The 13576-nt window shown below is 45.4% G+C and overlaps 1 protein-coding gene across 3 annotated transcripts; it reads right to left on the bottom strand.

The window, feature by feature from the left end:
- Positions 1-201: 201 nt before the first annotated feature.
- On the bottom strand, positions 202-7548 carry LOC137929927 (DNA repair protein XRCC1-like). Of its 3 annotated transcripts, XM_068773070.1 has the most exons (11): positions 7410-7548; positions 6887-6997; positions 5774-5860; positions 4215-4382; positions 3890-4094; positions 3393-3782; positions 2557-2722; positions 2160-2377; positions 988-1101; positions 500-705; positions 202-426 (listed from the first exon to the last, which is right to left on the bottom strand). In XM_068773070.1, the coding sequence occupies exons 1-11, from the start codon at positions 7458-7460 to the stop codon at positions 244-246; spliced, it is 1899 nt and encodes a 632-aa protein (XP_068629171.1). In that variant the 5' UTR covers positions 7461-7548; the 3' UTR covers positions 202-243. The 3 variants fall into 3 exon arrangements, with proteins under 3 accessions (XP_068629171.1, XP_068629187.1, XP_068629178.1); XM_068773086.1 differs by lacking the exon at positions 7410-7548 and having other exon boundaries at positions 4215-4416; positions 6934-6996; XM_068773077.1 differs by lacking the exon at positions 7410-7548 and having other exon boundaries at positions 4215-4416; positions 6887-6977.
- Positions 7549-13576: the final 6028 nt, after the last annotated feature.

The raw sequence follows: 13576 nt of genomic DNA, 5'->3' as shown, positions 1-13576 counted from the left end.
TAATAGGCAGGTGTCACTTGTCGATGGACAAATGTAAATTAATCATCCGTTCATTTTGCTAATTATACGAAGCGGCTCTTCGGCGCGGAGTTGCGTTTTAAAAAAAAAGAGTGGGGACGAAACTTTTGTAACAAATATAATTCTTAACAATGTACAAATGTCATAGAAATGTTTATCACGACGTGGTGCAACAAAAAGCGGTCGGCTGACCGGCTTTTGGGTAGAGCTTTTGGGTATCAGCCACTATGCATCTGGTAGCGAGGCGGGAGCAGGGAGCTCGTACTGATGGTGTGGCGCCAGCGCGCGCAGCTCGTGGCACCGCCACAGCCAGTCGGGGCGCAGGCGCACGCCGCTCACGCGCGCCGCTCCGCCGCCGCCGGTGCACAGCACGTAGTCCACCGCCGCGCCCTCCTCCAGCTCCGCCTCCTGAATGCAGTGCTCAAAGTGAAATCACGTCATTTGCATGTCGTTATTGTTAACGTGCGGTGCGGATGCTCACGCGCAGCGGTTGTCCGCCGTACGCGCGCACGTATCGCGCCAGCAGGAGCGCGTCGAAGCCGACGTCGCGCACCTCGTCCGCGAGCAGCACGCTGCGCCCCCGCAGCAGGTCCGGCAGCTCGTCCGCCGTCTCGTCCTGCGGCTCGCCGCAGCCGCCCTCCGGCTCCGTGCTCTCCCCGTCGTCGGAGTCGTCGAGCGCGACGCTGCCTGCCACGCGGAGTGTGTTTAAGTCAGAGTGCAACTGTCAAACGCGGCGCGCGCTGGCTCTTGTCGGCGGCAGTACTATTGCTTGGCGCTCTCTCTGTCGCCAGCGCGCATGCGCAGCGCACGCTCGACTCATACGCGCATGCCGAATGGGGCCATGCACGCGACAATGTAAACGATCCAATGAGACGGCGCGTGTGCCGTTTTTGAATTATCTTTGTATCGGAGAGGCTGTTTTCTAACGTATTTCTTTCCGGTCGGTTTTTGTGACGGGCGGTTAGTTACCTTTGATCCTGTCGTCGCGGACGAAGGTCACGTCGTCGTCGGAGGGCGGTGAGTGCACGCGCGCCCTCTTGTTGCGCGCGCGCACCTTCTCTATTTCGTCGTCAGTATCGCCTTCTACATTTAACAACTTTATGTTACCTGAGTTACGGATTAAAATAGGATTTGTTGTTTTGTGCACGTGTTAAACTTTTTTGATGTGAGATCTCGGTAGGGATAATTGGTGGACTGAAAAGCACAAGCCTAACACCGACGGCGGCAGTTTTATTGCATTCGCATCTTTTTCACTTGGTATTAACGTCCAAAAGACAACTGACGAAATGTCTCGCGGTCACGAGCTGCGGGCCGGGCTGCTGCGCCGGCCGAGTTATTAAAAACAATAACAAGCAGTGTAGCACTTTACGACTTAAGTTTACATCGCTTCTTGATGGAAGAATAGGTTCGCACAGAGAAATGGCTTGCATTGTTACGGAGGCTTTGTTAAATAAGAAACAACAATAAAACATTGGTCAGCTGACTTCACACGTGCCGGTAGCGACACCGATGATGCCAAACAAATATTAAATTTTTCAAAAGTGAGGTTGCGTGTGTTATTATAGGTTAACATCGCAAAGACATCAAAAGAGCGCGTTGGCTTCACAAAGTGCAAGTGCCGTGGGACGTGCGTGGCGTTGTGTTTATTGACTTGAGAAACTAAACACCACCAACAGTCAATTGCAATGAGGTGTCCGCAAATGACAAAGAAAAACAATTGTTTCATGAAGACGCTGCGCAAAAGTCAATCGCACCGCTTCGACTAAAATACGTGAGTTGCGCTTTGAATTGCTGCCGCGGCCACCGCATTCGGCAGATTCTATTTTACGAGATTAGCTCGTCGCTGTTTTATGTTCGCAGACCTCCAAATGATACGGTCGCCGGTAAGAAATTTGTCTGGAATGTACAAGTTGGATGTTGAATGAAACTGAAGCCTGAATTTTGAGGCAAACTACAAATCGTTCTACAAAAGTTGTATTGAAATGTTACAGCGGCGCTGGAATTATTGCATTGTTATTGATCGAAATTACGTTAATGAATAAAGTTCATTTTGAATAAAAAATATGTTTTGTTTGTCAGGGCCAAGACTTTTGAGGCCGTGTGTTAGATGGTGTGAGTACTACGGGTATCGAGGGCTCTACCCTTGTCGCTGCAGTCGCTGCGGGGGTCGGGGGGCGCGCGGGTCGCGCCGGGCGGCGGGGGAGCGGCGGCACGGCGCGGTGCATGCAGTGCGTAGCGCGACTCGGGCAGGCGGCGGCGTTGCGCGCGGCAATCGCGCAGCCACGCGCCGCCCACCACGTGCGCATGCGCCGCACTCGACAACACCTGCTTCATCTTGGGCGTGTTTGGGAACGCGCACCTGGAGCGAGACAAAGTAACATGTTAAGTTAACTTGCCCTACCAGCCTTCCAGAATTGGAAAACGAGCGTTGTGATAAGTGTAAAAGGGACGGATATGCAATACGTGGAAGACGAAGGTTACGCAGCAGCGATGCGCGTGCCTGCGTGCTATGCTAAGAACAATGCTAAGTGCGCTCACACGAGATGCGTGCAGCTGGGCGTCCAGTCGGGGCAGTAGCGCGCGCCCAGCGCCAGGCCGGCGTCGCGCAGCGCGGCGCGCTCCGGGTTCACGTAGCCGCTCATCGCGAACACGACGCCGCGCAGCACGGCCGCCGCCTCCGCGCGCGCACTCCCCTCCTCCGCCTCTGCACATCTCAACACGTTATACCGCTGCTCTAATTTAATTTGAAGCATTGAGAACGCGCGCAACACCCGGCGCCGGGATTGTGTTGACTCACATAACCTTTTGTGATTTGTACAAGACTTTTGGGTGCGTACTGTGCTAGACATCGGTTAGGAAACTGCGGAACGAAGCTGAACGGAAATCGTTCCCCGGGGCCATCGATTGCAACGGGCCGCCTTGGAGATCAAGTCGGAGCCGTTTCTTAATCTTCGATTACATCAATGATAGTGTGTTGTCGGCAGACGACAGACTTGTAATGTTCAAAACACAAAAAAAAACGACGCGCACAAAAATGTTTTAACGAATTTTAAATGGGACAAAAGATTAGGAACTGACTTCAGTCTCACCATTGGATTAAAGGTATTCCTAAAAGTTATCACAAAATAAAACCGTCCGAGGTTGTCGAGGGCTGTACCGCGATCAGGACCGTTCCTGGTTGCCACGCGAGCCGCGCGTGTTGTTTGTTCGGTGTGCACATGTGAGGATTGCATACGATCCAAACTTGAAAGTGTAATGAATAAAATAATAAAATATTTCGATAAAATAGCGCGCCGAGCTGCGGCGCCGATAGCGCGGTGTTTGTGAGCGCGGCTGCGGGGGGGAGCCGGGGGGAGGCGGTTGGCGAGGCGCACCTGCGCGGGTCCGCCGCCGCTTGCCGCCGGCGCGCGTTTCGCCGTCGCGTGCGTGGGCGCCGCTCCGCGAAGGTTTCGGACTTATCGTCGCATCCTCCGCCGCGGCTTGTGCTTTCTGTTGAGCTTTTTTATTATCCGGTGTGCGGTTCTCCGACTCGTCAGGTTTCTTCTTTTGGTGCTGGTGGCTCGCCAGCACGCGGTCGATGGCGGCGTGCGGCTGCGAGTCGCCGGGTTCGTACAAGAGGCTCTCCCGCCCGCGGTCCGCTGGCTGTGCGCGGCAGGGGTCGGCGCGCGCGCCGCCGCCCCGCGCAATGGACGCCTTCTTCAGCTTGGCGGCTGCGTCCGGAATATTTTTTAAGGCTTGCGATGAAGCTTGTCTAATCTGGGCATCTGTTACGGGAAACACGGAAGAATAATTATTTATAAAATATTTAAAATCGTGATGGCTAACTGTCGGACGTCACGTAGCAAGAATTAGAAAATTTTAAAAAGCTAACCTGTACTGATGTTTTGCGCGGTGTCGTCCTTGTGCGCGAGACTTTGTCGATGCTTAGCGAACAGTTCTCCGGGCCGGTACTCGTCCTCGTCGGAGGAGTAGCTCCCGAGGGTCTGAATTTTATTGCGAAGCCCCGGTGCCGAGAGTGCGGAGGGCGTTGCCGACGCCTCTTCCGGCTCGTAGATGTGAATGAATGAGAGTCCGAACTGAAATAATGATCAGCTGCCACAGACGCGCGGGGGGCGCAGCGGCGACGTCAACAAGCGGTCAGTGTGCATGCGCCCGTGCAGACAGTAATATAGATTAAAGAGCACAGCGGTGCTCACCTGGCAGTGGCGGTTGTAGGGTTGCGAGCAGAGGACGCGCACGCGGTCCCAGCGGTGGGCGCGCGCGCCTTCTGCCAACTGCGCGCTGCTGAAGGAGCGCACGCGCTGCGCCGCCTCCGCGCGCCGCGCGTCGCCCGGCGCGGTGAACACGCAGCGCGGCACCAGCACCTGCCGCACGAGCCGGGTGTAGCGAGCGCCACCGCTGCGACTGCTCTCATGTTTTTCTTCCACAGATAAACTTAAAACTCATGCTTCTGAATTTTAATCTTACTTCTTATTTGGGGCCTGGGGCAGATTGGGGCTTGGTGCCCCCCCCCCCCCCCCCAAAGTCTAAATAATTTCAAAATTCAGAACAGAATATAGTTATAAATATTTTTTTTTTGTTTCAAAATAATAATAAATATATATAAAATAACATTACATCTTAATAAAAGTTATTTGGAAAATTAAAATAAATATTTACCCTTTTAATATTCTAATAATCTTTACTTCGGTAATAAATACATTACGACAAACTATTACAAGTTATCATAGACGTTAATAAGTTTGTACAAGAGCTTTACGTCTTTTTAGTATTCTTGTGTTAGATTTGCAGCTGTCACACATAGAAATGTCTTGTAGAAGTCGTTGTTACATTCGATCATTTATCTTTTCATATAAAATTATTTTTAGTTCAAACTTTCAACTTTTTGAAAAAAAAATGATGTAATTGAAAACCATTTTGGTAGAATTTTTTATTTTTTGCTCATAAAACACTAAAAAATCCGAAGCTCAATTTGGTTTTTTTCTTTAAAATATTAAAGAAATCAAAATAATTTTTTTTCTTAAAGGAACATGATCCTCACCCTTTTTGTATAAAACAAAAATGTATTTCCAGAATTTTTTGAACCCTTTATGAACCCATCTTTGTGGTTTATACATTAATTAAGGGATGTCCTTAAATGTTGAACACATATATATCTTCTTGTACATTTCATGAATACAGATATTTATTTTTGTGATTTAGGGCCCTTATAAAAAACACTTTATGTGTTTTGCCAATGAAAGGCTTAAACACTGTATATATTATAATTTGTAACCGTTTATTTTTTTTAATGTTCATATTATTTAAAAACTTTTTTAGTACAAAAATAGTAAAATTCGATATTCTTTTTATGTTATTTACTTTAAATTATGGTTTTCAGTTTTCTTTTAACATTTCATTATTCATCATTCAAAAAAAAAAAAAACAAAAAAATTATTTTCAACTTTGGTGCCCCCCCTGCTTGTGGTGCCTGGTGCGGCCGCCCCCTAGCTACGCCACTGACTGTATGCATTCATATCTGCAACTAATACATCCAAACTACTGGCCTTCTTTGTTAAGGGCACTGACACTCCATCACTAATCATCACTTCTTATCGAGAACTTCTCTGAAGTTAACACCAAAGTATGTACAAGCTGTATATTTAACATACAGCAAGGTGGCAAGTTCAAATGTCACAGTAAAGTAATAAACCTTTGTTCATAATACTACTCGTCAGTAACATTTACTTAAAAGAGGATTATTAAAAGTGCTAACTTGTAATTGGTCATTAGGTTTCTCGGAGGAGCCCACCAGCACCTCCACAAAGGCAGCGTGATGTGCTCCAATGTGCACAGCACTTATCTGCAAGTTTACATCTGAATGAGTGTAAAGCATAGATTTTATTGATGTAAAGACTTCTACTGAAGGTTACCCAACATGCAGAGAATATGATGCAGTATGTCAACAATTTACATTGTGACATATTCTTCAATTTTTGGAAGCCATACAAGTGGAATACAATGAAAAAAAGAATTGATAATTCAGACTGACATTATTTGAACTGAAATAACAGTAATTTAAGTGAACAGGTCTTGGAGCAGCTTTCAGCTCAGAAAGAAATGTCTTCAAACTAGTCCTATTGGAAATCTTTGAGGCTGGACTATGTTCAACAGTGGACAACCTATGGTTGAAATATATGATTTTTTGAGTCTTTACTTGCCTTTAAAGGATATCTGTAATATTTATTTTTTTAGCATTTAGTGGCGTACGGTCCTAATAACCAGCTGCAACAACATGACTGCTAACCTTTGGAGTTTATAGGTAAAGTGGGCATTTCACAACATTTGAAATTCTGTGAGATATGATCAACTTTTACCATAAAGTTATTTTTTATTATTGGGATCTATATTCCACAGACATTAGTGTTCATGACTTTCTTGTTAAAATAACAATCAATATTTCTGTAACAATCATTTTGCTCACTCTTCTGCATGTCTCAGTGTTAACTATTCACTAACTTAAATTGTAAACTATTTGAAACTTAAGTTGAATTCAACTACTTATAATGATATTTTCTTTAAACCATTGGTGTCTTGTTTGTGTGTAACAAAATCCTAAAAATAACATTGTTACCTTATAGATAATGAGTGTGTTCAAGTAGGACTAGATCATTCCCTATCATTCTGAGATGAGTATCCTCCTCAGCCTTCTAATCTTTGTGTTGCTCTAATACCATTCTTACAGAGAACAACCGTGCAACACACTGGCAAACCATAGAAGCATCAAAAAAGAAAGTATAAAAGAATGCTTGATAAATAACTTTTATGAATGGAAATAATGTGATAAAGTAAAAGTTCCATAATATCTAAACAAATCATATATATTTACTGTGACTGCACGAGCAAGCTGCAGAACCACAGAGCAGGACTGCTCACCCTTGCTGCAAAGCCATTTCCGTTTGCTCACTTCTCCTGCTAATAGATTCTTTGCTGGGTTTTCCTTGAAACACAGGACAATTAGCTCATAGTAGTCTATGAATTGCATAAAAAATTTAATTTGTAATGAAATAATAAAATGTTATCAAGTTCTTAAAATATTATAAATCTGTCACAAAAAGGGCAGTTGAACTGAATTCTCTTTAAGCAGTATACTTTTGGGAGAACGGGGGCTGCGGAAGGCGAAGTTGCCCGCGTATGGAACCAATGTTATGATATTAATGCTCCCAAGTATTCCACCACTCCCACTTTTCGGGAGACAAGTGATGGCGCCTTCCGTCACCCCCGGGGACTACACAGCGTTGCCTACTCAGTACACCTTCGTTAAACATACACGGGCTGCGGTGGCCGTAACAGATATGCCATAAAGCGAACCGACATGTCAGGAGCGCGTGAGACATAACAAGTAAACGCACCGGGTCTTCACTGCTTACACTCACTATGTAGTCAATTTTTACGCGCGGCATCGCTTCGACACAACTCTTTATTTACGGGAAGAACTAAATTTTATTGGCGCGTAAATTCAACAATTAGCAATTGTTGATGATAGTCAAACATTAACGTCATTGTCAAAGATTTTGGGGTTGCTCTTAGTTAAAATTTCTATTAAATAGCGAAACATATGAAATTTATTTCACGAGAAAGATCGTGACAGAAAATGTTTGTCAAAAAGAAATTTAACCAGGAGATTCGTAACCACAGAAAATCAAGCAGTTCAAATTTTTCAAAATGTTTTATTAAATTTAAACCATGAGCCAAATTGGTGCATAGGTACTTGCATCAAATAGAAACTTCTGTGTGCGTTCCAATTTAAAATTGCAGTTTTGCTAAATTTCAACAACGAAGTTATGAACCCCTAGTTAAAAGTATGGAAATACTAATGGACTATTTTGAACTTAGCCTGTAGACCTCACACAACCGTGCATTGCGAAAATATGTCGTCGTCGTGAACAGACGCCTATATAACAAACGATCTACTGGTGTTTGCGAACGCACTAATCGTGCAAAATACCTAGCGGAGGAAGTGGGAGCCGAAAATCTATAATAGCAAAGAAGAGAAAAAGAAATGAGTACACGGTAATGATTTGTAAAAAATGTAATTATTCGACAAAGTTAAAGACGTCGAGGTTTACTGCGGCAAACGCGTCAAAGTGACCGCCTGCCGCTGCCAAAGTTTTAAGCTGGTGCTCAAACCAGTAAGTTTAAACTTTCCTCATATCAATATCCGAGCATGTCCAATTTTAATGTCGAGAAAGTCTTTAGTCAGGCTATCGTGTGCTGCACAGCTTAGATTTTAGTTTCAGTAGTCGGCGTTGAAGGACGTCCCCGGCGCCATTCAGTTTAGTACGATCAAGCTTGAAATCATTAAACCAGTTGCTAATATTAATTACTTCTTCCGAAAACTCAGTTGACTGTGTTGCTGACAGACCACTATGAAAATCGTAGAACATTATAAAGTGAAAATTTTCACCTGTAAAATAAACCGACGCCGATTTGTTATTTGGAAACTTAACTATCGATTTGTAAAAAATAATTAATTAAATAAAGTAAAGGATTAGAAAAGTGTTTTACTTTCGAATATTAAAATTTATTTTCTGTAATATTGAAAAAATAATGTTCAAAAGTAAAACCAGTTCTAACAACACCGGTATGTGTTGGTGATACCCAACGATCTAAACTAGATCGAACAGATATTTGAAGAATTTTCAATTGAAGTCACAGTAACACAGTCTTAATTTATTTACATTAATGTACTTAACACAATTTACAATTTGAGGAAAGAATTCTGGTGCTCAAAAAAGAATTTTTCTAACAAAATAGCTTATTATAGCCAATAGTTGCTTTTTGCATAGACTCTGGTTCTAGTCGCCTCCTGGACTCCGGACACAAATGCGTGCGGGATTGGCGTCGGCGGCGCATTGTTCTGTTTCTGAAATGTTTTCAGTAACTCGGCATTCAAGGCATTGTCTTGGAACAAAGATCAAGGGCGCACCCGACAAAGCGGCTGTGGCGAGTGGGCTTTTTATATGCCTGCATTACTTAAAAATTTCGTGGTTTTGCGCGACGTATCGCGACGACTTGTTGTCACGTGACCAGGCGCTACTAGTCCTACACCAAATGTAATGTTTAACGCACGAGGGTGTTGTTTCCATTTGGTGAGAGATGGCGCTGTATCTCACAATTTTACGCTGTGGTCGCCTCAGACTAAGTGTGATTACAAACGATTAAGAAAAAAATCATTGCATCATAAAAATATTTACTTATGTTTGTAATGTGAAACAAATTTATGGTTTCGTCTGGTAGTACGCTTTGGCGAGAGGATTTTCTCCGATAATACAACGGTGCGTGGATGTCTGTTCAAGAACTTTTTTTGGTGTCGGGAGGAAATCTTCAGGATTTTCAAGATACTCTGCTTCCGGGGTTAGACCGCTTCGGTGGTCGCCCTCTGAACTGTGAGGGGGAACGTGGTACCTCCCGGTTTAGGACCAAATGCAGTTCCTCGCCTTGTGCTATTCTGGATATGCGTTATACCCCGGGGTATGCGTTGTTCACGCTACTCTCGAAACCCTCGTGGTGCTATCACGTTTACATGCTGTATTAGCGTCCGCAATCTGGCTGACTTTTAGAACAGCGCAAGCAGCGGAGCTCAGTGTACCGGCAAGAGAAGACAGCGGTTGAAGTTTCGGGTTCCAAGTTATTGCTAAAAATACTGCGGACGCAGTAACTTAATAGTTTCATTATTGAGACTCCAGCTTCTATCTCTTCACGTTTGGCGTTGTAAATTCCATTCGTAAATTATACATTTTGTGTTGCTTGCGTTTAAAACTAAGTTATTAGCGGTAAAGCAAAGAAGTATTTGCGATATTGCACAATTTCCTTCTGCATAATTATCCTTGTTACAGTCTTCTTAAAACAATAAAAAGGTATCATCTGCAAACGACACAGTATTGCGTAATTTATTATAGTGAAAAGCATCGTCTGTATAAATTAAAAATAAGGAAGGCTCCAAAATCGATCCCTGCGGCACACCCATTCGGCTTCACATTATCTGCAACAACGCGCTGAATCCTTTCACCACAGTGCGAAGCGACTAAGTTTATATTTTGTCCGCGCAGTCGGCACGCTCCGAACATGTCTACAGACCGTACCACCACCACATAGAGGTGGTAAGCTACCTCTCCGGGTCCTTTTAGATTCTGCAGCAGTTGGTGTATAGCATCCACTATCATCTCAATCCGGGGGACGAAGCGGTCGAAGTGCTCTTCGTAGTCCCATTGACTGTTGAGCGACGCCGAAGTAGTTCGTGCAACATCGTGCCCGCCAGTGTGAAAGCGCGAGTCAGGTGGCCAGCGATGGACCACAGCACCTCGGTCTTGTTGACGCTTATTCCAATTCAAGCTCTTGAATTTTGGCGACGACGAGTTCAGTTCCAAGTTCGGCGAACTCCTGGGCCTTCTCGAAGTGGTCCCCGCTGGCGATAACCAGCGTGCGGTCGGTGTCACGAACAGAATGATGCTAAAATCGACGATCGAGTCCATACACGCTCACTGCAAAGTTTAGGCCTGTGAATTATGTGTAAGACTAAATATATATAGTCCTTATCTACTCCCACACGGCTACCTCTGCCCCTTTGCTGTCAAATAATGTTCGGCACACCCGATCTAAATGCCGATGGTTTTAGAAATTAAAAATAACGTAACGATAGCATAATAAGACAAAGCGTATTAAAAATTCGATTATTAAATTATTTAAAAAATCTTAAGTTAAATGATTTTGTAGTATCTGGCCCTGCAGACTTTGTACTGTCAGTAGTTATTGTTCTTTCGCATTCGAATTGAAAATATGAATGATTGTAATATTTTTCAGAGTGGTCAGCTTGTAGAGAGGGTGTTCGGAAATAGGTGTGTAATTTTTTAGGTTGTAATATTTAAAGCTTTTTGCTGACAAATATTTATATATGTTATATATATTTATTCACCCTTTTAAAGCTTTTACATTTTTAAGGTTGCGTTGGACGCGCCGCCGAGTGCCGCGGGTGTCGTCCGGTCGACCATTTGATTTAGGATTTATTGCGCTTGCAACACGGAGGCCGGAACAGCCGGCGTGCCGAAATATTTAATTATTTCCGGCGCAGTCCCCGCTGTGGAAACGTCGGTGCGTCGATTTCGCCTCGAGAACTCCCAAGGTGGATCACTTTCTTTGTAAACTTGAAACTTCTTGCACAAGTCAGATTTTGTCGCTGCACTTGGCGGGTCAAAGCACAAAGCGAACGTGACACCGCGCCGCTGCTGTTTGCTTCTAGCACGCGACCAGCTGATAGAAACCAACACCAGAACACGGACGTGGCTCCGCGAGTTCTTCGACGTGCGGACGAGCTGGTGACAGTCCCTGGCTAAGCAGTAAAATGTATATTTTTTCATTTCATGCTAATCGTCAACAGTGCGCGTTGCGCTTGACTCTAACCTGTCACAGGATAAAATAGCAGGAGTCACGCGAGGTAGACAGTGAGGCCGGGCACCTGGAGGGACCAAGAAAAACATTTGTCGATTATCTTTTTCACCTGATAAATGACAGAAAGTTTGTGAATAAAATCCTCTGGTACTTCTCGCGCACCAGGGGAAAGTTTATTTGTCTAATTTGCCGGCAGCTCGGTGACGCCCGCCCCGCTGCACCGGTCCTGCAGTCGAACGCGGAAGAGAGCACCCCGGTGAATGTGCGCCACTTTTTACTCCCTAGGGTCAGTTACTCAATAATTATGTTTCGCAAGCCGCGAGCCCGCGCCCGCAGCGCCTCCCGCGTTACAAAATTGTTGTTCGCAAATAAACCCGTCGCGCGGCACTCGATGAGACAAGGAGATAGTAACGAGAGCGGCGTTGGGCAACGCGTCCGCCACCGACGCGTGGCGGAGTGCGCGTGTGCTTCAACGTTGCATCGACTATCTCTCTTAAACGTCGCCTGTTACAACTTCACTGTTTTCCTGAAGTTCCCAACTATGGAACCAATGCAAAGTTTGTCTGCGCGGCATCGCGCCCGAACTTTTAGGTCTGCAGCAAGGGGCGACTACAGCCAGGTGCAGGCGCACTCGGTAAAAGTATTTGTGTTCGCTGTAACATTAGGCAGTGGCAGGGCAGGGCAGTGCTCCGGTTGTACTCTTTTTGCTAACGCAACCATTACTGATAAAACGAGCTACAACGGCGACCGCACAAAAGTAAAAATCCACAGGTCTCGCAGAACAGGTTGGTGTGTAAGGTCACGGGCGCGTGGTATGTTCGTAAGGAAGACATGCATGTCGGGCGGGGATTGGTAACCATCACCTAGTAGTTAATGTTCGTTTAATGTTCGAGCAGCGCAGCGCATCGACAAGACGCGCACTTTCATCGTCACTATTCGCTAATGAACCGGTCTCGGCGCGAGCGAGTCCGGATCGTACGTCACAGGGGACGCAAGCTCCCGGTTACACTAGATAGAAGTCACTTTTTCTTTCAGCGCAAACGCTTTCCGAAGTGGTAGTAGTGTAATTAGCCTGGCAAAACTATTGAGCAAGTATCATTGAAGCCACTTGGATACAATTCAATGAAGCAGCAATGGAAGCTTGTCCGACCTAAAATCTCAGGGTTCAACATTTACTGGTCCTTACGTGAATCACGTCGATCTTCAAAAACTCGAGTGCACGAAAAAAATAATGTATTGAAAATGATGAAGAGTGACGTTTTATACCGCGTAGGGCTGTGAGTATATCGGATGAAAAACGCAGCCGCGCCGGGCGCTGGCTCCGAGGTTCGACGATATCCGTCCCGTCTCACTCGCGGCCTCTACGGCACTATCGGTATAGCGGCGTTGTCTTGGCGAATCTGCGTATAGATACTTATTCGGGAATAATGAGCCGATTATTTTTGTCACAGCTCGCGGACCCATAAAGCAACCTGACAAGAATCAAATATATTGCTATGATATAAGCTTATGATAAAGTTGTAAAAAGATGCCTTCCATACGCAGCAGCGGCCGACAAGAACGTTTGGCGAATGCCACCTCCATTTTTTTCATTAGCTGATGTCATGAAGTGCAGCTTAGAGGAGCGCGCGCTGACTGCTCCTGTTGCAGCTGGCAGCGCTACCTCTGCGCTCCGGCGCCGCGCGTCCGCGACATCTATGATGTGATCAGCTTAGAGGCTCGCAAACAGAAAACCGGTAACGCAGTCGCCGACAAAAGCTAGCAGATTGCCAAAAACTACATTTTCATTAATTTGTATAAAAACTTCCTCCGAAAAATATCATATAGCAATTTCTATAAACTGAAAACACACAAAGCAAATTTTTACCAAAAATTATGTTCAGTTGTATCATTATAATCGTTCAACTGTATTATGTACTGTTCAACTCTATCAGCTAGAACTGTGCCTCGATTTCGGTTTACTTTAGTAGTGCAAAATTGCAGTTGCATTGATGCGGCAGCGGCGCTGCAGGCGGCGCGGGGCGGCGCGCGAGGCTGCGAGGTGCAGGCGCCGGCGCGCGTTGCCCAATGCCACCGGCGCGTATATATGGCGCGCGCGCAGCCCGCTACACACACTTCCCGCGCACTCGAG

This window comes from Battus philenor, unplaced genomic scaffold (genome assembly GCF_028537555.1).
Source record: "Battus philenor isolate CCGP_79_NKW_IND1 unplaced genomic scaffold, ilBatPhil1.0.hap1 SCAF_11, whole genome shotgun sequence".
NCBI classification, from domain to species: Eukaryota; Metazoa; Arthropoda; class Insecta; order Lepidoptera; family Papilionidae; genus Battus; species Battus philenor.
This window is presented reverse-complemented; position numbering and strand designations above follow the sequence as displayed.